This window comes from Anopheles nili, chromosome 3, assembly GCF_943737925.1.
Source record: "Anopheles nili chromosome 3, idAnoNiliSN_F5_01, whole genome shotgun sequence".
NCBI classification, from domain to species: Eukaryota; Metazoa; Arthropoda; class Insecta; order Diptera; family Culicidae; genus Anopheles; species Anopheles nili.
The window spans coordinates 60,628,856-60,656,018 of NC_071292.1; the positions used below are offsets into that span (position 1 = coordinate 60,628,856).

The 27,163-nt window shown below is 48.9% G+C and overlaps 1 protein-coding gene across 1 annotated transcript in view; it reads right to left on the reverse strand.

Moving 5' to 3' along the window:
• Positions 1 to 23,441, reverse strand: part of LOC128727546 (tyrosine-protein kinase Dnt) — a 41,821-nt gene extending 18,380 nt beyond the window's left edge. Inside the window, exons 1-6 of the mRNA XM_053821468.1 lie at positions 23,294 to 23,441; positions 12,706 to 12,833; positions 6,770 to 7,007; positions 5,018 to 5,186; positions 4,003 to 4,151; positions 3,286 to 3,446 (exon numbers count right to left, since the gene is read on the reverse strand). Coding sequence (XP_053677443.1) covers positions 3,286 to 3,446; positions 4,003 to 4,151; positions 5,018 to 5,186; positions 6,770 to 7,007; positions 12,706 to 12,833; positions 23,294 to 23,441 — 993 coding nt within the window. The remainder of the gene's footprint in view (positions 1 to 3,285; positions 3,447 to 4,002; positions 4,152 to 5,017; positions 5,187 to 6,769; positions 7,008 to 12,705; positions 12,834 to 23,293) is intronic.
• Between the last annotated feature and the right edge of the window lie 3,722 nt (positions 23,442 to 27,163).

Here is a 27,163-nt window from a genome sequence, read left to right on the forward strand (position 1 = left end):
GCCGTTGGGCTCGGGTTTTTGACGCCGGTCAACCGATAAGGGGACGCGGGTGTTGAAAATGATGAAAGGAGCTGCTGAATTCCTGCTGCGCACCGTCTTGTGTGTTCCTTGTTCCCTTTTTTCGCTGCGAAGCGTTTCAAACCGTCCGAGGATAAAGGTGGGACGTGTTTTTCCCGTGTGCCAGGCGAGCGAGGTCCGGTACGAGGATTCAAAATTAATGATGAAAACGTCATTAAAACGCCACACACACACACACACCCACCGGTGTGTTCATAAACTCCGGCCGTGCGGGTGGAAACTTTATACTTGTCACTGTACAGATATCGCTTTCACCGTTGACACTTCTCACTGGCAAAACTTCTCCACCTTTAGCGCAACACACCCAGCTGTCATTAGGGCGAACAGTGAACTACGTTCCAGCGCCTGCTATGGTTAATGGTTGTGTGGTGTCAAAACACTACCGCCAAAAACTTTCCCATGCCAGGTTTTCGCAACCTACCCTACTCGGTGCCATTGTAGTAGGCCACAGTATGTGTGTGTGTGTGTGTGTGGCAAGACAGTTTTTCTTTGTGGGCTTAAAATTTAATGAACATAATCGGATACGCTTTTCCCGTGAGCCCGCTTTAAGGGTGGACCGGGCTTTCGTTCACGATGCAGCTCCACTGATTTAGGTGTCGAAAGCGTCGGAGGGAATGGTCGATGTCATAACCCTTAGCCAACCCGGTCGGGTGGGAGAGAATTATGTATCATTTTCTCACCTCCTGTCACGCGCCATGATTTTATTTCACCGAGGTTAACCCGTGCAGCGTTTTTGTCTAAAGAAAGTAGAAAGCAAAAAGGCTTAAAAAAAGCAACGCAACGAGAAAAAAAAGGAAACCCCATCGGGTGGGCGATGGCGGCATATCGCGTTACAAATTGTGGCTCGAGCTTACGTTTGCGGGTGGCCGGGGGGTTTCCCAAACCCTTCGCTGCGCAAAAGGGCTGCCCGGGAAACCCGAAAAGTGTCAACGTATTTTCCATCCGCGACCACCTGCTCTTTACCCATGCGCCGGTGGCTCGAAGGCACCCGTGGTCGTTAGTATTTGCTGATAAAAGCTAAAAAACCGAACGCTGCAGTGCGCACCGCCACACCCGCTACGGTATCAAGGGATCATTTTCCCATCCATTTCCTGCTGGCGTCTCCCCCTGCCCACTGGGGATGCATTACCCGGTGTGTGCGTTCGTCCTTGTGGTGGCTCGAAAGGATACCGTGCGGTCGGATTGGTGGTGTATGCGGGAGAGGCAGGATTTCTTGTGAAAAATGACTGGTCTCATCTTTCGGTGCGACAAAGAGTCTCATTATTGTTATTAATTTTTAACTAACACCTCAACCACTAGGCGGACGAGCCGAAGAGTGAAGAAGGATGTTGCCCCGTTTCTGCGCGAGTTCCTTCCGAAGGATGGGGATTTTTTTTTGTTTTCGTTTACCACAAGCACTGCCTCGAGGTAGCGCTAGCATTGTTGCTCCGGCACGTTATAAGCGAACTTTTCACAAATTATGATGCTTTTGGCTTTATTTTGTGGGTTGTCTTTTGTGTGGGATCTGTCAGACACACAGAGACAGTTATGCCGGGCTTTGTTACGAGCTGGTGCATACTTGTAGCAGCATACCTTTGGCATCATTTTTAAGGAAAATAAAAAGAAATATAAACCCCGTGCTGCTGATGGCATTCATGTCGAATTAAAGACATTTTCATGCCCAGCGCGGTTGAAGCTGAAACCACAAGACGCATAATTAAAAGCCTCCCATCCCGGGTTTGAAACAGGTCCCAAACAGGCTCGTCACGTTCCGGAGCTGCAAATCTCGCGCTCCCACCCCCGATTGATGTGATTACAGCCATCGGAATGGCGTTAAAATTTAATCACATTGAACTAGCACAACACCGCGCCCTTCAATAATGGCAGCCGCTTAAAAAGGGCTGTCAAACAATTGGCAAACTTCAAACCGTGCGCTTAAATTCGGCGCCGGTTCTGGCGAACGGTGTCTGACACCTTGGTGACACTTCGCAGGCTCCAACTTCCCCCATCGAGATCCGTTTCCGGTCCCTCGGCGCCACGATTGACGCTTTCTGGTGTGGCGCTCGTCGGCCATTGATAGCAGAGATAAAGTTCCCTTTTTCTCCGCCGGCGAAACGCTCCTCCGTGGCTGGGAAATGGAAATTCCTACTTTCTATTCAAATTGCTTAATTTTCAATTCGGTGACAAATTTTCGATACGCTTTGACGTGTCACGCTTGAGGTGGACGCAACCGTACCGTGTTTCGAGGGACCGCGCATTTTGTCTTCCCAGGTCGTTTCTTGTTCTTCCGTTTTCCACGGTCCCGTGTGGCAGCAGGGGAAAAAAACGAGCGAGTTTTTCCTTTCTCCAGCGGGTCGGTGGCCGCTTTTCATCTGCTTCGGTTCCGGTACGCTAGGAAACGAATGCGTGCAGCGGGAAGGAGGCAGGCTTTGTTGGGAAGGTGCCGTTTGGAGATTATTTTTTACCGCCATGAATAACGAGACACGGTCATTATTGATTTTCATTCATTCTTTTTTGCCCTCCTTCCAATGGCGAAATAATGCGCGTACATTATTACGGGCGGTGCTTTGATCTGAGGTGCTGAGTCATAAGTAAATCGATGCTAATAAATTGATGGGAAATGATAATTTTTCGTCCTTAAAACGGTGCCTGACCAACGAAGGATGATTTTTTTAAAGGTAATAAATATGTTTTTGAGGTTTATACTCTTCTAAAGAATAAAAAAAAAACATCTAAAACATGCATTAGAAAAGCACTTTAAAATATCTCAAACCCTCCACAAAAGGTATAGGAACTCGCCGTGTTTTGCAGAATAATAGAACAATATTCTACAGCAACAAAAAAAAACCGGCGTTATGATGTAACGCGCGTGATTTATGTGAAGCAGTATTACCCGGCGTTCATTAAACCTCCATCCTCTAGGCACTTCAGCGCGAATGTGGCTCCCGGGAATAGAAGATAACTTTGCAGCAACGCGCGTCCCAGACAGCCCCGGAGCTGGGTCCCCGGTGGTTGGTTCTTAAATTCGATCCGCGCGCGCACTTTATGGCCGCCAGCACGATAAACGATATCAACCCCGTGCGGTAGTAAATTATAAAAAATACTGCCCCTACTGGTGGGGGGGGACAACATGCCCAAAAGGGCAGGATTGGTCCGCGAAAGTGACCCTCGGTCACGCGTGACCGTACCAACCGGTGTTTGTCGAGTCGAAATATAGACAGCACTTACCTGTGTGAGCTGGGACGAAGCGTAGTAGGACACCCGGGATGGGCAGACCGATTCCGGTTTGGCGTAGACCGATTCCGTCCCCGTCGTCGTCCCGGTTTGCTGTTGCCCTAAGGGCAGAAGGGCTGTCGCGTACGGCGATGGTGAAGGGGTGCTGCGAAACCCTGCAAATGAACGGCGCCGGGAAGCGCACGAGATTCGAGAAACGAACACCATGGGTATATACGCGCGTGCGATTGTTGTTGCCGATCGATGGCGCATGGGTGGGTGGGTGGGTGGGAGAACTCCCTTTTTAGATACGATGCTCGTGTTTACGTTTCAGGATGAGCTGTCGTGTGGGTTGGGAAACCCACAGGAAGCATACAGCCAGCAGCAGGTAGTGCCAGAGGTTATTTTTCGGGGGGAAAAATATCAAACCAAAACGAGGCTACCAGGGATGGGGTTTGGGTTGGATTTCAGGGAGCATCAATTCGACGGACGGATGGATGGAGAAAACATTTAATTAAAGCAAATTGGGAAAACGAGCGCATCTACGGGGGTGTGCAGCGTTTGATCCGCCATTTTTAAAGCACGGACGAACAGCGAAGTGGTTGTGGAAGAGTAGGTACCAAAAAGGAGCAAAAAAAAAAGGTGATAGGAGTAGAAACACACCCACACCCACACACACACACGTCGTAATGAAATCACTTGTCAGCCAGGGATGGGGGAGGTGACACTTACACGACTTTTTCGACTCGCTGATCGGGTATTTGTTGAGGCTCGCAATCGTCGCGTAGGAACCGCTGTTAGCACTCGGCGGACGTCCCAGGGGATCGAGCCGGATGAATACGTTCTGATGGCTGCCGTATGCCGCCGTAGTGAAGCTGGTACTACCGGGGGTGCGAGGGAAAATAGAGAGAGAGAGAGAAAAAAAACATACACACACATGACATTAATAATGCAACGAACATCGGTGTCAGTAGCGCCCCCACTTCCGAAGGGCCAAGCGACGTATTTTCAAACAGCATATCGGAACCGATCGTGCTTGGAGAGTGAGCTCATTGCCGATGCAAGTGCGATGGGTGACCGTCTTGCACAAGCAAGATCGATGAAGCATAAATTCCGGCCATCGCAGCTGTCGGGATTATCCGGGATGCGTCCGGTTTTGTCCCTGCGCTTCAAAAATCCCCCGGGTGGGAAATCGATGGGTGGGTGCAAAAAAAAAAAAAGGATGCGCCACACGGACGAGGACAAGGCACATTTTCTCGTCACTCGCCACAGTTCGGTTAAAATGAACATGTTCAGACATGTGTTACCGTCCACGTCATCCCGTGTTGTCGACGTCGAAGAATAGAGAGAGAGAGAGAGAGAGAGAGAGAGAGAGAGAGACAGCACACGTTTGCAAGCGGTTGTGCATGTTCTTTTCGAAGGAACAAGACCGATATTAGCACGTTGGTCGGGTGGAGATTGCAAACAACGCTATGAAAGTAAGACACGTGCAGGCGTTGTTGGTTAAAAGATTACGACAACCGAGCGCTGGAGCGCTCATCCCTTTTCGGGCCGAGGGAGAACTACATTCCACCAGGTACACTGGCGGGTGGATTAAAATGCGTCTTTAATTTGAAATTAAAACCTAAAAATAAAATCACCCCATGATTGGTTGAACGCAAGAAGATGGGTACGAACCATTTTTTTAAAGAGATTACCACGCGATTAGCCATTAATTAGGGCCGGCACGATCTAAGCGCATACTTACTGCAGCGAGTCCTGCCGAATCTGTTTTCGGGCGCGCACGTACATGGCGCTCGCGATAAGCCCCACGACCAGCACGAGTCCGAGGGCACACGCGGCCGCCCCCAGTAGGGCCGGTCCTTGCTGGGGTGCTATTTCCGCGGCTGGCAGACGATTCCGGGCCGGATGCATACCTGAAGCGACGCGTGAAACGAGAATCGAAAATCATAAACCTGCTACTGGGTGGGAAGCGAACATTTTTGCTATTAAATTTGCGAACCACCGCCGGCTTTTTGAGGGTTTTCGGATGTGGGCTAAAAACACAAACATTACTTCGCTGGGGTTTTTGTTTTTTTGGCTGTTGCTTTTTCCTTTGGCCAATAGATACAAGCCGTGGGCTTTCGACTTAAGGAATGTTCTCGGCGTAATAAACTCGCGAAAAGCCTCGATTAATTCGGCCCCCAATCCCACGTGGTTGCGGTCGCGTGGGCTGCAGGGAATGATGGCCATATGCCTTCGCTTCTTAACGTTCTTAACTTCCCCTTTGCGAATGGGGTGTCTTTGTTTGCTCGGTGTAAGGGAGCAGTTTCGAGGGAGGAATTAATTGAAATTTATCGCATTCCAACGCGTTTGTGGGAGAGTGAAGTTTGATAGGGAATTGGGAATGGTGAAAGAGAGAAAGTTTACTTAAGTCGAACCAACGCGCATAGTGGCACGTTTTCGTAGCATTTATCGGGCCTTTTAATTGAAACGACTAAATCTTGCAGTGATCACGAGCGATAGATATAACTGTTTAGTGGGATCACATTTTAATATATATTTTGTTTGATGATTTAAGAAAGCAGTCTATTTAATTTAACATGGTTCTTAGCTTGGAGCAAAATTGTCCCTCCCAAGCCAGCTGTTTAAAGGATATTCGCATTCTTATTTGCAAAATGAATTAGTTTCCTGCCAACGGCATCCCGTGCGTGCACGAATGGAGCTCGCATTTTTGCCCCGATTGTGTGAATATTTTATCCCAAATAATCTGTTCTAAATCGGTTCAGGGGAAAATGAAAAAGCAATACGAAAAAGAAAAAACAGTAAAAATAAAATAAACCCACCCATCCCGGGGCGCACGCAACCGTTTTGGCTGGGGGAAGGCGAAAGCAAAATCATCGAACACATCAATTTGCATTTTATGCCGCATCGATTTGCACGCCGATATCAGCCAGAAAAGAAATGCGAAAGAAAGGCAAGCATAGGCGAATGAATATGATGCAATCAACGTTCGATAGATTTGGGTCGGGTGCTGTCTGTCCGGTGTGGTGAAACCGCCGACGGGTTCGTTTCCAACCCGTCAGGTCGAAGTTCTGCTGCTGAATTCACCTAGTGGCATCTGGCACTAGGAAACGGGCCGGGAAGCTGAAAGCGAAAACCCTTCCATCGGTGGCAGTGGGCAATAAAATATTTTCCATTTATCTGCGTGCATTCTTCGGTTCTCGTTTTGCACGCTGTTAATCGAATTATTGGGAAAGCAAGGGCGAATGAATTCTAAACAAAGCCGATTGTTGGACAGAGGTTTTTTTTTGGCAGCACCCAGGCGGATGATAAACACTTACGTCGGAGGCGAAGAATCATAATCAAAAGATCAATACTACGGAACATAAAGCATTCCCCGCGAAACAGGTTAAAAAGAAAGCGATTCCTCAAAGCCCAAAAAAGCAACAAAGCCCTCAAAGCGAATAGGTGCATTTTTTAAGAATTCACGCAAAAACGCCTCGCAACCAAAACTCACCTTTGATGCAAATTTTGTTCCGCTTAATGATCAGCTTCGTGTCGTTGTGCTTCGGGGGTCCCTCGACGTGCAGGTGAATACCAACTGCGACCTCCTTCGTGACGTTACCCCAGCACACCAGATGCACGGTGAAGCTTTCGACCGTCCGCGGAATGATGCCGCTCGTCGGGATGTCGAGCTCGGGATGCTGCAGGGCACCATCGTTCCCGTCGTAGTGCACCGATATCGTGTAGGGAAGCTGCGAACGAACCAGCGGCAGAGACGTTTGATTAGATACAGACAGAAGAAGACGAAGAAAGCTCGCTGCATGCATTCCGGTGCCGTTGAATGGGACATCTTAATTGATGATAATCGATGGACTCGACGCCCACGCCACGCCGCTCATCATTCGGTGTGCTGGTGCTGCTCGAAAGAATAAATTAATATTCAATATTGAATCAGCACGGCGGCGAACGGCGGATGAATTTGCTGATAATGACCTCCATCCATCCGAGGGTTCAGCTCGATATCGTTAATGAACCATTCGGCTGCAATCAACGGGTGGCGTTGCGTTGGTGGAAAGTTTTACCGTACCGTCAAGCGACCGTCAGAGAAAGTATGTAACGATGCTTTTAATTAAAATTTGCCCTGCCGGCACGCTTTCGCAACCTCCGACCGTTTGTGTTGATTGATCTTTGCATGGGCGTGCGATTGCGTTGGGTTGAGTTGGGCGAGTTTTTGAAGCCAGTTTTGCCCTGGCAACACCGTGACGCCACCGACGCTAATGAAGTGAACCAATTCTAGGATGGGCAAGGATCTGTTTGCGTTTTTGGGGGTTTTTTGCTGTCGGATGAGACTGCTGTCTGTTCTATTCGGCAGGCGAAAGTTTGCAAAGGGGAGTCCCTGAAAACCGTGACTGTCCGTGATAAAAATGATCGAATAGCAAAAACTGCTCTTTCGTTTCTTTTTGTTGAACTTAAACCGAGAATAACTGGGAGCATAATTGGTGCAAATTAGCTGTCGTGTTGTGAGGCATGTTATTGGAAGAGAACACTTGAAGTTTTCAAGTTTTTGTCTTAAACTTGTTTACGTAAATCATCCCAATGGATGTTTTAACGTGAGAATGCAACTGTTGTATGGTTTTCCAATCAATTTTACGACCAGAAAAGGTGTGACAAGTCACAAATTCGTAGCGCATTCGCCTGCAGGACTACCATAACTGGTTGAAAAAGGATAGCGTTACGGCGTGAGTGGTTCAGGCGTTATCGGTAGCTGCATCCGCAAATGCTAGCACCACCGAATAACTATCCAATCAGGCATTGAAACCAATATTCCCGTGAACACCGTAGCACATTAGCTCGGATTAGGCTCATCACCAACACCCATCACACAACGCCGTAACGGGCCTTAAACAGCTTGTTCCAATGGCAGATACCTTAAATCCCTGTCCTGAGGAAGGATGTCGACATCGTCGATGTGTAAACAAATGAATTATTCACATTCAGAGGCCCATTCGTCGTGTCATTTCCGGGTTTTCGGTTCACAAGAGCACCACCAAACTTTCGACTGCTAAAAAACAATCACCGGGGAGTGTCCGACACGCGCATCTCTCTCACTTGCGCAATCTAATTAAAAACAACAAAGAGAACTAATTGATTCCCGTCTGCGCCGGCGGTAATCGCATTAAAATCGCAAGCAACAAATAGCCATCGGTAGTCCAATGCAATGGTGCCGTGGGCCGGATGTGAAGAAGGGATGTGTAACGGTTTTCCGGTGGGTGGGAATGAAAATAATGGCAGCAATATCGACTCTCGCGCGAACCGAATAGTTCACCTTTTTTGTGTCTGTGTTCCAAGAGAGAGAGAGAGAGAAGGAGAGAGAGAGAGAGAGGCGAGCGCGGTGGCAAAAATCTAATTATAAAAAGGTATTGATTGAAGGGACAGTCTTTTGAAGGGACAGTCTTTTGACCGATGGTGGATGGAGTCGACCAACTTCGCTGCTTTGTTCTTTACTTCCGCCTTCGCGCTCGCGCTCGCCAGACACTGCCCGTGTCGCAATCAGGGCGTGTTTCCCGAAATTTTTTGATTGAATTTTGATTCCGAGCTCGCCGATGCAAATGACAACGGAGGATCGTAGACGAACGTTTTCCCAGCGCAGCGCGGCGATCTGATTAATTGAGTTTATTTCACCAGATTTAGGCGACCCGGACGTTTTGGAAAGTTCAAGTCGTCGGGCTCGGTTCACAAATTAAATCACTCAACCGGGCGGGAAACTGGAAGTGTGTTTCCCGAGCTCGTTCGGATTTAAACTGGGCGCAACACGACACGACCCTCTCCCGGCTAGATGTCGACGGACACGGTCGGAGACAACGCTTTTGATTGCATTAAAGGGACCGAGCGGGAAAGACGCGTTCCTGATCCTTTCCCCCTTCGGAGTGGGGACGTTTCTCGAAGGGCAAGCCGGCGCGAGAGAGAGAGAGAGAGAGAGAGAGAGAGAGAGAGAGAGCGAGAGAGAGCGTGGTCGTGGGGCTTTTGGTAAAAAGGTTCGGCCAAAAAAGCAACACGCCTATCCGCGCAAGCCACTCTGCATAACTTTATTAGTTCCGTCAGTTTACGGATCGCGCGTTGGAGTTCCCCCACCTCCCCAACAGGAAAACCCACCACCGTTCGAAGTGAGTTTGGAAAAGGAAGACAGACCAACGGGAACGAAGGAACGGCCACAGATGGGTTCCATTAGCGCGTGGCAAAAGTTCTACCCAGCGCCTAATGGCGTTGCGTGTAACTTCATTACGGGCGAAAAGCATGAAGATGCGCTTTTATTTACGGATCCGAGCATAATTCGCCAAGCGAGTTCTATGTGGCCCAGCTCCATACCCCCCAAGGGAAAAGTCAAAAAGGGATAATGCCCTCACCCCCGGGGGTGAGCGTTTTAAAATGTATGAATTTGAAAATAGCCAAACCGCGCATAAAGGACTGAGCTAGTTTGAGTAGCAGAGAAGGAGATTTAAAGCCATCGGGGGCGGCGATAGAATAACCCACCCACACACCACTCCGGCTTCGATCAAAGATGTATTGATGGGGCGCTTTAAACCGTTCTAATGCCTGACCCGGTCACTAATCCTTCTTCTGGCCAGCGTTGCTGGAACGAGCACATTCTTATCCTTTCGTGCGGGGTTCCCTTTTTTTCCCCTGTTATTTGACGAATGTGCACGCTGGCCATCGGGAGATAAATTTTCATTTCATTCGACCCACCGGCGGTGGTAATGCTTCCCTGAGAAAGAGAGAGAAAGCGCATAAAGAAAACCCCTTCTCAATTCCCTCGGGGGAAAAAAAGAGAAGACCTCCTCCACATCCCCATCGCACCCGGCGTCAGTTCTCGCGCCATAGCGTATCTGTTGAACGGGTTTTCGGGGTTTTCCGCTCGAATTTTCGCGTGAGTCGGCGAAAAAAACCCCCCAAAACATGGCCACGGTTCTGGTCCGGCTTGGCGGTTACGGTTGTGCGCATTTACCACCCATTTTCGATCGAGAATCGAACAAATAAACCGCACGCTGGGGGGTTTCACACGCTTGACCGGAACTCGGGAGGAACGAGCGAGCGCGCGTATGTGTGTCGGTGTCGGTGGAAATTGAAATTTATGGCGGTTCGCCCGATCGAAAGGGTTTTATTTTTTTCTTCTCGCTTATTTTTGGAGCGCTTTCCGTGCGGTAAAGAATTGGTTCTTGATTTAAATTAATCCACCGCTCGTAAGAACGAGCGAAATCGATGGACGATATTTTCGGGTTGAACATTTTTCCACTTACTTATGGCACGGCTGTTTCTGCAAAATCCTCTTCCCGAAATCAACCGAATCGTGCGTACAAAATGAGCTCAGCTTTAGGAGAAGCAACAGCTCCCGTGGACACGTGTTGTGCGTGTTTTGCCGTGTTTAACCGGTCTTTATTTGGCAACAATATTAGACAAACAAACGGAATGTCTCCTTCGCGGAAAGGAAGCGAATAAAAAAAAACAAATAGCCCTTTCATCATCGCGGCGCATTTGCATAACCCCGGAAAATGGGCACCAGCGGAGACGATTTTCCCACACAACTTACTTCCCAAAAAGGAAGTGCCTTTCTTTGCCTTTGCCTCTCGCTTTATTTATTTATTTTTTGTGCGCCCTCTTGTCGAGCACCTTGTTCGGCAAAAAAGGCAAACAAATGCAAAACAAAACACCATTCCCGAAATGAACCGCACCCACACACAAACCCACAGACCGCGCGGTTTGGCGTTAAGTTTTTATTCCACTTCACGTTCGTTTTTTTTTCTGCCGGAGGATGGACGACGACGACGACGACGAGGACGAGGGCCGCGCGAAACTTTTGGACGATTTCCCATCAACATGTAAAATTAGACGACGACGAAGTAACGCTGGAATGAGCGCGAAGAAGAACGGAACGTCGTCGTCGTTGTCCAGGAACTGGCTGGCTGGTTGGCTGACTTGTGAAGGGAGTAAAAGTTTTTCACTCGCCACTTTTCCACCACAAAGAAAAGGGGAATGGGAGCGAGGGACATGGGTCGCGTCCGCCGCCTTCCCACGACACGGTGTTTTAAGCAAACCCTCCCGAACACCCGCCTCGTGCTTCGGCCCGATAATGGTCTATTTTGTTAACTCAAACTGCTTCCCGAACGGCTTACGGGCGCAAATGAAGTTGACCCAGTTCCACCGGAAATGAAGACGGGGATCGTTTTTTTCCGTCTTTTGTACGCCCCCACCCCACGAGAACCCGTGCACAAGGACAAAAGCGCACACGGGGCGGCGTCGTGGCCGCGTGTAACAGCTGAGAAACATTGAGATAGTTTGATAATTTTAACTTTCCTTCTTCTTGGCTCAGTAAGTATGGAAAATGGAGAATGCTTCGTTTTTCTTTCATTGCTGCACGGTGGAATAATTTCGTGGCTTGAGCCATTTTGGGGGTGGAAAAAGGCCGCCCGCCGTTTAGGGCGCATACAAAAAAAAAAACCCCCGGGAAAACCGGATCACGGAACACGATCCTATGGAAGGGGGCTTTAGCGTGTGCTGACAAGCGTGTTAGCACGACGCGTCGACACAAGTCTCGTGGTTGGAAAGGAAGAAAAAAAACTATACGTGAAAAAAAATTCGCACTAATATCCTCATGCAACGGATAGTGGGGCCTTGGTAGACATGATGGCCTGCTAGCCTGACTGTCTGGCCATTCTGGGAAGCTTTTGAACGTGGAGCAAAAGGGAAGGAAAAAAAGCCCACTACCCAGAATCATAAACTGGCTGGTTCGTGGTCCGATCTATCGCATCGTTGTTCGCGCCTTGCCTTGGCGCTTCATTGTAATGCAGAGTTACGCTTCCTTACGGATGGGATCTTCCGAAACGAGGACGATCTAAGAGGCGAACAGTAATCCACGTTTGTCGGGATCAACGTCAACAGCAGCAGGATCGCTGTGTTCGACCGTTCGATGGCTATCGTGCGCCCAGTGCCCGTCGGATGCAATTCCGTGTTTAATGGTGCGGAATTGGTACACTCTTTCTCTTTCGCTCCTTCCCAAAACGCCATTGTGTACACGGCGTGTTTGCGTCGCATCCCTTCGAGGGTTTTCGAGCGCTTTCCTTAAATGGGAAGCTTTTGGGAGAGCTTGGGAAACCGCAGGAGCAGCACTAAGCAAAAGAACTAACGAGTGCGGATAAAAGCGCATATTCCGATCAGACATCATAAACGTGATGATGCGCACGGTTGAAATTTAAGCAGGAATGCGGCACCACGGGCGATTGGGGGTATGATAGCTTGGGAAATTTCACCCCCATCGGAGTGTGAAGGATGACGATCAGATGACTGCACTCGAGCGAAAGGTGGTTTTGGACATGCATTCGAATTGAAGTGCGCGTAAGAAATCGCGCAACGTTTATTGCTAGAGTTATGGGGAGCAGCAAACTGCACCATACTTACCGGGTAGGCCGTTCGGCTTTGCCAGGAAAACCGTAAGAACTCGATGCCAGGCTTCATCGGCACTACGAAGCTCATGGCGTAATCGTTGAGGGCACCGTCGCGCACGTAAAACAGGTCCGCTTCGATTCCTGCGAGGGATGAGAAAGAGAAAACCACCCATTTTCAAAGACTGCAATTGTAAAAGGTGTGTGTGCGAACAAGTAATGAAAACACGCCAAGAAAACACAAAGAAGCAGGTGCCACAAGAAACGGTCTTACGAGCGCGGTAAATGAAGCGCTTCAGCTTCCGGAAACGGATGCAATTTGATGGAATGGCACCATGCGTAAGACGTGCCCCACAAAACCGTAACGGACTGACTACCGGCTGGAGGAACCACAACCCAACCGCGCTGCTGCTTGGCAAAGGGTTCTGCGTTCTGTATTCTCTTTGGTACGTAATTAAAATAAAATATCTAACCCCTTGTTAGCGAGTAATGAGGTTCGGTGAAAGCAACAGCAGCACGAGCACAAGCTTCCTATATATATATGGCGTCACGAAGGGACGTACGTTGTGCAGACGCCTCCAGGATTGACTCTGTTGCAAAGCTTTCGCTCCTGGTAAACCTTTGGGACGGCAACGGCGACACAACAGCAACAAGCTCTCCCAGATGCGATCTACTCCAAGATCTACCTCATCTACCCCAAACTGAGAACCCGGGACGCTTTACATTTCGGTCGAGTCAGCGAAACTGGCTTTTATAGCGGATGTCGGAAATGCGAGTTACATACAGGGCGACATCGGTACCATAAAATAGAATGACAAACGGCGCACGTATGGGAACGTGGCAGCGAGCAGAACCATGTCTCACTTGATTAAGCAACACGGCGTGCGAACTGTGGCGCTTTTCCGGCGGGCGCCTTGCGTTAATAGGGGTATGGTGGGGGGGCGCTGGTCCGGTGGGTGGTGGTAATTTAGCACGACGGAAATTCGGAGCAACAATGAGAAACACACGCCGTCGCTTTTCCCCGGTTAGCCTACGGTTAGCGCCCAACGGGCGTGCGTGTGGGTGTGGTGTAGCCCGAAGTGCGATGAATCTTGGCTCGAAATTTCTCATTTCCTTATGAGCCGGTCGGGCTGTAGTTGGCAAAAGTTCATTACATACGGCCGCCGGGAGTTGGCAGCTAAAGGTTGGCTGGTGGAGTGGTCTTAAAATCGGATGATATACTCAGCGCCAAATTAATTCTTTGTGCAGGCGTGCGTTGAATGGCACACTCGCCTGCACGAGGTGGAGCTGTATCATTTAAGCTTCGACTTCGAGTACGTTTCGGAATTTCTGTGGTGAAACGTATGTAAATAATACGTTTTTTTTTTCTCTGTTTTTATTTCCAGACACTTCCTGGGTGAGCGAACAAATGCTGCGTGAATTAGGTGAGTAATAGAATTCCTGTGCATATCCTTACACAAAATGTGAATAAAACTTCTATTTGACGACTAATTATAATCAAATAACAGAAAAATATCATATTCAATCTATTTGTTGAGAAATGTTGATTTATTTTTAATTAGTTATGTACTCTCATTAGTTATGTTCTTAAACCAAAATGTGAAGAAAAGTTCTGTTTGACGACTAATTACAATCAAATAATAGAAAAATATCATATTCAATCGTATTTGTTAAGAAATATTGATTTATTTTGAATTACTTATGTACTCTCAAAAATCCATTAGGAAAATATTGATGTCAAAATCAAGCCAAGCTTCAAGCACTAGACCCGTAAGGATATGCCGATGAAGTCGATAAAGTGAGGTTATGTCGCTGAATGCGAGGTAATGAACCTCATTTGTCAGGATCATAGTAACCCATGGTTTTTCGTTTGAATGAATACGAAGTAGAAAAAGAAGTGATATAAAATTTAATGTCATATACAAATTCTTTTCGAAAAAGAATGACATTAGTTCATTACCGGTGTATATTCTGAGCGGCTAACGTGTGCAAAAACTTTGCATTCGAAGGATTTCAGATTCCTTCACCGGTGTTTCGCCTAACCACACGGCTGGCTCAAAAGCTCAAAAATGAATCAGCAAAGTGATGTGTGGGCGCTTGGGACAACTTCTACGCCCGCTGCCACTAAAGCGCCCGGCGGGCAAGCGAGCGCGACGATATGCTGGAAATTATGCTAAGTGACCAACTTTCGGTGCAAACTATTACCATATTGATAAAATGTGCTCGCTCGTCCGCTCGCTTGCCGGATGGTGCTAGCGTTCGAACCCGGAGTGGTGGCGAGTGGTACAACGTGCGAAAATTGCGAAACATTGCACATGCACACCGGAATGCAATTATCAGCCGCTTGCTTCGGGACCGGAGAAAGTTTCCGCACAGAGTGTGGCCTTTCGCCGGATTCTCGCACTCGTGGCTCCTAAAGTGGTTCCCTTGCCGGGCGTGAGTCGTGAGATGCGATTCCGTCAGTCGAAAGACGTCCGTCGACGCCGTTGGCCACCACCGGCGCCATCACTATCAATTTTATTTATCATGAAAATTGAATACAGAACCCTTTTCCCTTTTTCCCACCCACCGGTAGTTCGACCCTCGCTTTTTGGGGCGAGCAGATATCATCGTAAGGCTCCTTTTGCGGCACGTGTGGCGCAGTCAAGATGGAACCACCACCCTGCCAGACGTCCTGCCAGAAGACCAGAACCTGTACTGTAGGGTTGCGGCACCAAAATCCCACAAAAACTTATCTCCAGCGTCTCGCGCTTGTCTCGTGTGCACCGTCGATGGTGAGGATATCCTTTCCCGCTGTATTGGCAGGGTTTGCACGACGCCCTCCGGGGTGAAATATTTCCAACCGACTACACACGCACTCGGAATTGAAGCCACTCATGGAATCAGCAATCCGCAGCCCGCTACCCGGTGCCCCCTCTACCCGGTGCAACCCCCAGGGAGAGAGTTTCCTGTGGGAAATTGGGCAGACCGTTTGGCGGGAGTGCCTTATCGCGTGAGGGCCACAAACCGGGAGGCCCACCGGGCGAGGGGGTGGGTTTTGGATTGAAATTAAACAAAGCCAAAAATGAGAACCTCGCTGGGGCAGGCCGGAGTGAAAATTTTACAAAAGCGGCAACTTTGATTCAAACCCGCCTCCTGGAAGCGAGATTGGGCAATCGTAGGATGAGTGGGTGGTTGAAGGGGGGACGGAAGACACTCCCGTCCCACACCCACGTCGGTTTCTTTTCCACCCTATTTTTGTATCGCTTTTTTTCTCTGTGTGTGTTTGTGTGTCAAATTGTGAGTCATGTAGAACGGAAGCAGGATTTACCTTCTTTATTTGTCTGGGAAATGGAAATGGCGGCGTTCTCCTACGCGCTGCTCCAGTTTGGGAAGGAGTTTCCCGAAAGCGACGCAGGGTTGCGTGAATTTTATAGGGGGGAGACAGTTTTCAAAAGACAAAAATCACCCCCCCCCCCCCCCGCAGCACTCGAAAGCAATAAGGAATTAACCGAGAAAACGGGAGGCCCGAAAAATTAGCTCCTTATCAAACGACGCAAACATTTCAAGCAACCTCCCTCGCCCTTGGTGGAACTCGGAAGAAGTGTGGGCGTTTAAACTCGCGCGCACGCTCGCATTTTGCTATGGTGACAAGATATCGTTTTAATTTTCCTAGCACCCCCCCCCAGTGGGTGGAACGCAAGCTTAAGCACAATGCCGTTTCGTTTAATGGTGCGCTTTATGGCGTGCGTCCTGTCCTGTCCTGAGGAGGAGAGTAGGGATAATTACGTTACCCGAAACGTAACGCATGCCTTTTAACGGATTGTCCTACGGGGCAATGGCAGTGGCAGATATCGGTGGCGTCCAGGTCGTCTCGAGCGCATTTGAAGCGGAGTGATTTCGGTTTCGCAACATAAATAAAGCCGGAGCGCTGTCAGCTGCACAACCTTCGGATGGATGCGACATCAAAGCTTTTCCAGCTGCCTATCTTTCTCTCTCTCTCTCTCTCTCTCTCTCTCTCTCTGTCTAGGACTGTGGCCAAACCAGCCAAACTCCGGTGACCCGCGGTTCTACTAGCGCCTCTTTCGCGCCGGAGGAAAAACCGTTTATTTACGTTTGATCATATTTTTGTGATTCGTGTTGGTTGCTTTTTTTTTTATTCACCCAACCACCGTCTCCTTTTTCCCTTATCAAATCATAAGTTTCTTGCAAATATACCGCGTGGCTCACGAAAGCCAACCCGAGTGCCAACAAAACAAACGCCGTGCGAGCGAAACGTTAGAAAAAATACTGCATGAAATATTCAGATTGCGTTTATGATGCGTGAAGCGCGGGCGGAAATCTTTGGCGTGGCGTGGGGTTTGTTTTTTTTTTTCTACACGGGGTGGCAATCCTCCCCGCCCCCATAAAATAAAAAGATAAAGGCAAAGGCGAACTCCTGGCCACGGCCGAAAAAGTTCTTCTCCGTCGCGCGGCCACCACACGCAAAACGCAGGGGTTGAATGAATGGAAAGTTCATAAAATTTCAACGTTGCATAAAAGGTTTCCGCCATGTTTTTTTTTCCACTGTGTGTTTGGTTCCCAGCTCTATATCCCCCGTGTGTATGCTCCTTCACAGCCCAGAGCAGTGGCGCAGCTTCCACGTCTTCGTCTGTCTTTTGCGAGGCGGTTTTTTTCCTAGAAATTTCGAAGGGATATGTTGTTGTTGTTGCAGTTGGGAGTTTTTTCGTCCATACGATTGTCTTGCGCACGTCTGACGTTCTCGGTGACGGGTTCGGAGTTTTATCGTGCTCATCGTTCCCGTTCATAAATTGCATTTAGATAACGTTTAATGGGGGCGCCCATTTGCTTGCGCGCTGTCTCGCTCGCTGGAGGTGGCGAATCTTCGCCCAGTTCGGTAGGAATCATTGGCTGGAAAAAGGCATGCCATGTTTTTGATGTACTCATTCGGCAGTCGAGGAATGTGATGTCTGCCTTTTTTTTCTTCGTGAAATCGAGTATGACCCGCTCGAGTAGGGTTTAGTTTTTGCGGGGATAATTCTCGTGAACGCAAGCGTGGTTTGGGCTCGAAAGCTTCTTCTAGCTCTTTTTGCTGGCAACGTGCCGTGCCAAAATTTGCATGCCAGGAAGAACTCGGATGCCACCGGCGCGTCCCGTTAAAAGAATAGACATTATGTTTAATGTATGTGGTAGTCTCCGTCCGTTCGTTCGGATATGAACGCACCCTCGCCATTGGTGTCGGTTCGAATTTATACCTGAGATATGATGGTGATATGGCGCTTGCTCCCTTTCGAGGATACAACTCACCAGCGCAGAGAAATTATTAAATCTGTGGTCAATTATATGCAAACATTTTCTCCCCTTGGTCGAACGTGCATCCACCGGCATAACTAACACACGGTGGCCCTCTGGCAGCAGCTCGTCGTCGAGGTGATCTCGAATCTGTTATACGACACTGGCCTCTAATTCAAGTGCACACCCACACAAAACACCCGGTCGGTCGGACGAACGGACCGCTTCATAATTCACGAACTGTCACACGATGGTGCAAGATAAATTTTGCTGCCATTCCAGCACAAACATCCGTTGTGATTTTAGCACACCGATGACATGGGGGCTGTGCGCCTAAACAAACTTTCGTCCTACAAACCCATCTGGCGGTTTAGAAGCACCGCCTGAGGGTTGATTGAAAAGAGCCCCACCGGAGGGGTTTTTCAGTGGCAGAACGAGAGAAATGAAATAAGAAGCATGATTGTAAGAGCACACATACACGAGGACCCTCGGGGAGCCTTTTTGTGATCGGCGAGCTTTAAAGATGTATGCTGACATTCTCTAAGGTAGCCGCGAGTGGTGGCTCTTTTCGACCTTGGTACATGTCGCTCGTCGGTTCGGCCTCGGTGCACTCTCTTTGCATAGCGTGTCACAAGCACAGTGACATTTTTGAGATGATGATGATGACACGGTGGTATTTAGGATATTCTTGGGCACAAGCTCAACCTGTGCAGGTTTTGGGTGGGTTTTCCACGAAAGTAGGACACCAAAATGGACTGTTTTTTTTGTTGCTCCGACGGTGATGAAGCGCGCGATCGTTATTAAACGAAACTATCAGCAAATAGAGCAGACGATGCCGTATTTCCTTATCCATGTTAAACCCCACAGCCGGAAGTATGCAGGCAATTTCCTAACCCTAACGCTCTCCCTCTAATGGATGCACATTTCCCACGGAAGCGGTGTTGTGTGCACCAGACCTATAAATCATGCCACGCGTGCTCGTGTGTGTATGTGTGTGCACCCTCTCTAAACGAGGCTCCAACGGAACCGTATGCTATGAACTCACGTCAAAAAGAATCAATTTCCTTGGAGGTAATTCCTGGCGTTTTTTTTTCTTCTTCGACCTCCCTCGTTCGGCACCATCCATGTCTGGGTCGGCGCGATCGAAGGAAAAACTTTACAAAAGATGCTCCCGTGGTCGGTGGGTATTAACATCGATTTTTGCTGTCCTCGCAACCCGGGCCTTCCGAGGCCACCCGACCCGTTTGGTTTATGGGGACGCTATTTTCGCCAATACCAATAAATATCGGAGGATAATAAATTGATTTCAAGTGACATTTATGTCGATTTATGGCGAAATAAGATGTATGGTGGCCGCACAAAAACTGTCCACTAGCGCCCAGGCCCAGGAACTTCAGGGAACATTTCCTACTTCGCTTTCCATCTTCCGGGGGCTTTTCCCGGAATGGGGAGTGTTTTTTTTTTATTATTATCGCTGAATCGCACTTGATCGCACGACGACGACGACGCGGGTCTTTCGTCAACGTTTGCGGATTCTCTTACGTGAGCGACAAATTTCCCTCTAATTGAAATGGACCACCAACTTCCGAGAAACGCAATTTCAACTCTCACGCGTCGTGAAACAAAACCAAAGTTTCTTTTCGGTGCCGGGCTTTCGGCCAGCGGATAAAAACACAAACCCCGTAAGAAACTCCACTGCCCGGTTCGGCGAAACCTACGGCAACATAAAAACAAGTAGCATCGATTGCGGATGCCACAACGCGCCACGAGCCAACAGTTCGTGTCAATTTCGTGTGTGTATCGGACGACGGTATTGAGTCGTTGCATTCCTTCAGCATCGCTCTGGCAGTGTGTGCTTCTTCTTTGCTTTGGCTTCGATTTTTCGCCCTTCCCGTCCCGATCGAAACAATACCACATGCCGTCTGGTCAATTGAGTCCGCCCGAGCCAGGGGGGAGGCGAGCGAAAGCAATCATAAAATTATGAGCTCGTGGAAAAAATTTATGGCCCGTGAAATTGATAAATCGCTCGGATAACGGAACCGTTCCGTGGGAGTTGGTGGCGTTCGTTCCGCGGAGCTACGGAGGAGTCGTTTTGTGTGAGAGCTCCACCGAACAGGCGTATGTTAAACGGTATTTAGCGTTTTTTTGAGCCCCCAAAGATCCTTCTAATCCTTCGTGGTGGTGTTGTCAATTAAACGCAGCTTTAATTCAATATCAGCTTGCTTTTTTTGTCAGCACTATCGCTTGTGAGAGCAGCATTTTTTGTTTCTTTCGTTTGGGGACACAGCATTTAACATGCGTTGAGTTGGTGACCATGTTTTGCTAGCACCACACCTCCTTCGAACCACTGCAATGCACAATCGTAACCGATTGGGTGCTCGTTTACGGATCTGCAACCATGTAAACGCCACCACGCACGGCTGGCGAGATTTGTGTTAACAGCTCACGCATCAATGGGGCGCACCCTTTTTTGCACGCATCCGCTGTGGCCATTCGCTGGCCGTAAAATATGGAAGTGTTTACGCTAGTTACACATGGCGACGCGTGTGGCCATTATGGCAAATCGATAAAGCCGATTGGCGTGTGTGTGTGTGTGTGGTGGGGCTTTTAAGAAAATTGAGCCCACCACGAATCCCCACGCGGTGGATTTGTTAATAATGGGGCCGTTTCGATGCAGTCCGTGTCGCCACGGCTTTCACGCTTATTTATGGCGCCTCAATGCACGATACCAGCACGCGAGATGACCCATTTGCTGATCGCGCGTGGCGCGCTTTTGGCGTGTTTTTGCGCGGTTATTTGTCTAGCGCTTGGGTGAAACGATTCCAATCGATGGTTTCGTCGCCGCAAACGAGCCGCATTAGCGTGGAATGTTGGGTATATAATTATCGCTTCAATAGGCTGTCAAGCATCGTGGGTATCGTTTGGTTTTTCACCATCACCACCACCACCAAACATCTCGCTTTCGTTTTGCATGACGACGGGAAACTGGTCTCACCTTCTTATCATTTCAATTTTCCCCCAAAAAACATTCCTAAGAGATGCCAAACTCGAAACTGTTTGGCGAATTGCCTCGAGCGTTGAGGCGGGACCTCAATGGTACTTGAGCAAATTTCTCATGCCGCTCGAGAGCATCATTAACGCGAGATGGTATCAGTCAACACCTGGGCGATGGGAATTGGACGATAAAATTATCACGAAGCGCGGTTGGCGTTTTGCTGAAGAAATGAATAGCTTCGCTAGGTACTCGTGATCACTTTGTGGCAGAAAGAGAGAGAGAGAATCGTACTTTAAGGCAGTGGTTCGTCCTGATTAGGCTTCTTGTGGTTTTATTCTTGAACGTCTGGCAAGCCTTAAGGCACGTAAGCTCACCAACCTTCACTCTTCAGAGCATTCTCAGTAAACCTAATGCCCGTTCTAATGACTATTCATGGAAACTGCCGTCCAATGATCGCCATATCAGCTCGTATCGTCCTCCCACATTAGCCATTCGATTTACCATCGAACGAAGCCGCTTGATTTCCGAAAATCGCCACAAGTGCACTCCTGCCCGAAAGCCACAAAAACCAAAAAAAAAAGAGCCATCGTACTTTTAATCTGTTCGATTTGCCGAGAAACGCACTTAGCGTGCGACGGTTTTGTGCGTTTGTTTTTTTTTTTGCTTTCTGTCCCCTACACTAGGCTGCGTAAATGTGATGTTATCCTGTGCGGGCTTGCGGCAGTCCACTTAATGTGGACAGCCGCGGTTCGCGTACCGATTTTTGGTTCCGAATGCTTAATTTCGTCCCATTTGCACCGGCTCAAACCTGGGTGGTGGTGGGTGTTGTTTGTGGTGAACGCTATTAGCATCGTTAGTCTGGCGCGAGCTTCGGTGTGGGTGAGGAGGAACCCAAAGCGTCGATAATGATGGGAATCGGTTCAGATGGCGTGTGCTCGACAAATCCTCGTAGACTGGCCGAGGACCCCCTCTCCCTGTCCTCTATCCCCTCCATTTCCACTCTTGGGCGGGTACTGATGAATATTGATTAGGGCATAATTTATTCACCAAACGATTCATTTACGTCCGGAGGGTCCCATAAATAATTCCTCGCCCGTAACGAGTTATTAAGTGTGAAGTTAAATTTCTGGCCAAGTGTCCTCTTTGTTGAGAGCCCCCGGGAAGGTACGTTAAGGCTTCTTGAAAAAAAAAACCGCTCACCATTCTTTTGGTGAGGATGGAAACGCAAAAAAAAACCACGACAGGATTTAAATACACGCGAGGATCAGCAGCTAGCGTGGTGCTATCTTGATTAGGTCAAGGTTCGTCGAAGATGGTAGGACTTTCCCTAAATATTTACGATTCACGTGCATCCCATTAACACACTTTCATTGGGCCGTGGGGACGAACGAGAGAATACATAAAGATTCTGTTTTTAGAAAAAAATGCTTTATTAGCATCTCACCATAATTGTAGGCTTATCGAATGTAGCAAAATCGAATCTTTCTACAACAGAAACATAAAAAAAAGTCCCACCCGGTTTGTGGTTGACCGAAATCCGTGTTTGCCCTCAAACCTCCGGCGTCAGTGATCCGGCCATTTCACCGCTTCCACGGATTGTGGCCGGAATGAATTCCACGCGGGTTCGCTCGACATTCCGATGAAAGCGGACAGCTTCATCCGCAACAAAAGATTTATCGTTCGGTTCGGCTGTTTTCACGTCATGCGGTCCCGGGGATGGATGGTTCGGTGCTTTAACTGCCTAAAGGGTGCTTAAAGGTTGCCCTTTCCACCTGGCGCAAACCGGTCGGAAACCCTTTCGGTTCAGGGTTGGCAGATCGTCCGAAAAACCGCCAGCCGGGGACGGGGGAATCCACGCAGGCCAATCTGACTGACTGTCCGGTTAAAATCGTCTGCGGAATCCCGATCCCTTCGCATTAATTTCCCTTTCATCTTTCTCAGTCGTAACTCGCACACACACACACACACCCAAACACCGAAAGGTGGGGCCAGGAAATCAAAGTTATGAAAATGGTTGTACGTTTGCTTGATTGATTTCCATTCACCCACGCCGGATGGAGGGAGAGAGAAGATTTATTACCAGACCGGGACCGGGAGGGGGACGGGATTCTCCTCTGCCAACGATTTCGCTGATTGTTTCGCCAAAAAGGCCAAAAAGGGCGAAGGGTTAATGGCGAAGGTTAACAGTCTGACCTGCACAAATTGATGCAATTGTTGCTGCTCCGCACGGTGGGTGGGTTTAAATAAACGAAGCACTGCAGCATTTGCATAGGACCTCGGGCACTCGAACACACACATACACACATACACACATACACACATACACACATACACTTACCCATCAGTTTGATCATCTCGGAATGGTTGAGGAAGAGATCGAAGTAGCCGGCGACCGGTCGAGGTAATCCACAGAGCAGAGCCGTCGCCAGGAGCAACCGCCAGGCGATGGCCGATCCGAGGACGTTTGGTAGCGGCTGAAAGGACATGGTTGTTGGCATGTGCAAAAAGGCACACGAAACGGCACCACCACTCACTGCGTTGACATTCTAACCCACGCGTTGGGCTGCAACCATAGCAACCCGATCACCAGCCGCACCGGTAGCAGAAAGAAAGCGGCCAACTAGATCCGTGGAAATAACGCTCGATAGTACACGGGTTCACTTTGACCAGCAACGACGACCGGATGGATGCGTTTTTCATGATGAAAATCGAATCACTTGTCACTCGTAGTAGGGGCCCGTTGCATGCCGCTAGGAATTTATTGCACCGGTACGGCTTTTTGCGAACGTTGCGATTGAGTATCTTTGTAATTTACGGCCACTTTGGCACCTCTCTGCACAACACTTGCACTCGCTCGGAACTCGGGAATGATTAACTGTAATAACACTGCCGCGTCGTATGCTGTCGCATTCTCTGGGGAAGATAATAAAATAAAGCTATTGAAATGGCTTTCGCGAGCACCACCAGCCGGAATCTGATTCCGTGCTCTTCCATCGGCACGTTGCCTCACATCTCATCGCCAGCTCGCGACGACTAATTACCGGCACAGGGGATCACTTATGTTTTCACAAAAGCCCACACGCACACGGCCTCCGGAGTTTCCTCTCCTGCACAATGGCACCAAACACCGGGCGACCTGCGTGCGCTTATTGGCCAGCGGAGACCACTTCCGGTTGCGCTTGGTCGTTTGCGTTTTGCAATTACGCACACGGTGCGCGGTGGTGATGAATATTCATCGCGATTGGATTAAAATTTTGAAATTTTAATTACCATCATTTCGCACGGGCACATAATCCCTGGCTGGTCGGCAGGATCGTCCATGGGTGCATTCCACGACGTGCCTCCAACCCAACCGGGAGAGGTACCGAATTTCACCGAATGAATAATTTCACCCACCCATCGGCGAAGGGTGTCGCGTATTCCGACCAAGTTCGGTGCAGTACGGTGCAACGAAAATGCATCAATCGCGACGCGTACGCAATTAGATATTAATGCCACGGGAGGATGCCGCCGAACCAGTCGACACGCCGATGAGATGATGAGTAATTTACGTGTAATTCGATCAAAAACCGTGTGTTTCGTGCCCGAATCGAGTGTTTGTTTTTCTCTTCGTTCGCACTTTGGATTGAGCGCTTTCCGTGCAAAGAAAGGCGTAATCTGCGGCTGCTACGAGCTCTGTACCGGTTGCTAGGGTAACACGAAAACATGCATGCGCCTGCTAGGGATTTTCTCGAACGCCGCACCTTTCCGGGGGAATCCGGCAAACGGCTTCTTTCTTAAACAAACCCACCCACACACACTCACAAGGACACCAACGTACCACTCGCGGTTTCAATTTGGAAGCGAAAAACACCAAAACAAGCTGCCCGGGTGAAATTTGCTACCGGTTACTGGAAAGCAGTTGGCTGCTTACCGGAGGAGTAGGAAAAACCGGCCAAACCCGGCTGGACAAACGGCGTGACCCAACGCCACCGGGTGTCGTACGAGAACTGACGAACGCACGAGCCTAGAACCGCTCCAGGATGCGAAGGACATCTCGGGGTGACTCCGGGCGCATGTGCGAAACCGTCGTGAATGCCCGATACATTCCCCAGCATGTGTTCCGGGAGTTTTCCTCGCGGGGGTAGCAAGTAAGGGCGAGAACTTGTTGATCTCGAGGCCCCCGAACACGAGCAAACCCTGTGGCGGGGAAAATTTTAGAGCCATTTCGGGCGACCGGTACAACCGCTTCCGGCATTAGATCCGTTTGGTGTGCAGTAACGCTCCTCACGGGATTGTTCGTATTTACTTCGCGCCCCGCTTTGGTCGGCGCTTTGGCTGGCGTACACTAGCGCGCGCGGGATTCTTCTGCGTCCGGTGTGGGCACGAAACACAAAATAAAAAAAATAGCACGTGTCAGGTTTCCGGCATTTCGCTCGGTTTGGTGTTAAAACGGCATGGCAAATCGCACTCTAGAGAATGCGCCGGTGTGTGCGGTACATTAGCATGGAAGTATGCTGCGACACCCCTTTGTACGGGGGCGTTATGAGCTGTGAGAGGGCGTTTGCAGTGAAGATGGGCAGGAAATGAGGTGATGTTTTTTTTGTAGCTATTTTTACGCTACCATTGCAGTTGAAAATTGTGGACATATTTGGAAAATGCACTCGCATTTAATACGGATGGTTAGATATTTTTTGTAACGTAATTTTATAATGAAACCCTTTGTTGCTGATTATTATTATAAGCACAATATATCTACATATTATGCATTTTTGGGCAATGTGCTATACTTTGCTGTTAGTATATATTTTCTGTTATTTTTTCTAGCGATAGCGTTTTTGTGCAATGTGCTATACTCTACTGTTAGTACCTATGTTCTGTTATTTTTTCTTGCGATACAAATTAAATAAAATTAGCCACATATCCCGGTACTAGTAAGACGCTTAGTCGCCCCTGGTTTTAGTTGATAGTTGAAATATTTTTCCACACAGCCGTTAAAGTTCTACCACTACTCTGAGATTATGTATCCAAAGAGTGGGAGCTCAGAAAAACTTGTCTTTCGATATATCCTGATGGTAAGTTTCCCACAGGGCAAGAGCCACACCTTTAGGGCGATGTTTGAAAGTGCAAATTGTTCAGCCATTGGCGACGAGATGAAGTTTGGTTTAAAATATGCATATATTCCAGTTGCGTGCGTGCGTATGTCATCCGTCTCAAACATTCGCTGCTAGATTCCCTGCATACGCGAACTATCCGCGTGCGTGTGTGTGTGCGAGCGTTTTTTTACTTACTCTTCCTAACCCTCTCGCTAGTCGGCCGTAAAAGCATTTTGTTTTCAGCTCAAATTCCCGGCTTACATCCATTTAGTGTGCGGGCTGATAGACGGACGGCCACTTTCGGCTCTCATCATTTTTCCCTATGGTAACCGAGAAGCGTGGCCCTAATTTTCCATCCATCCCACCCAGCAGCCACTTGAGCGAGCACTACCACCCTTACAATCGGTCCATTCACCGTGCGTCCATCCCATCCATCAATCTTTCCGCGAGGCGGGCGGGCACGGTCGAAAAAGGACGCCCACCGTCGGGAGGACGATTGCGCCCAAACACCGGGTGCTTGAGCATAAATTTAATGCTCACTTACTTTCGGCCCGAGTGGTGCTTTTTGAATAACACTTCCGAAATTCGACAACCTCGACGACGACGACGAGAGGGTAAACATTTCGGGGTTGCCTCCGTGCTGGATTACACCCCCACTTTTCACTCGGTCCACGTGGTGCTAGTGAGCGTGATAATTGGTTTTTAACATTCGCGCAAGCCGCTCAGGTTTCAGGGCGATGCCTGGGTTCACCCGTTTTCGATCCATCAAGCGCCTTCCGTCGAGGGGGAGTGAGCACACTTGAATCCTCTTTTCCCGTGATTCTTACACCGCGACTGGGGGCGATTAATCGTTGAATTCGGCAAATATTACCGACATGTTTTCACCGACAAGTGGCCGGTTTGAATTTGAAACATTCGCGCGATGGTTGGAACAATCGCCCCCGAGAGATCCTGTTACATTTCAACGCGGACAACAAACGGTCCACCGATACCGATTTGGATCTATACTGTCGAATGTTTGCAACCACCCAAAAAGAAAGCGAAAGGTGGTTTATGCTTTCTAATCCATTACCACGCCCCATTGGCTGCTCCATGGATCCGATCGGTTTTGTTTCAAATTACGCGCCCTCGGC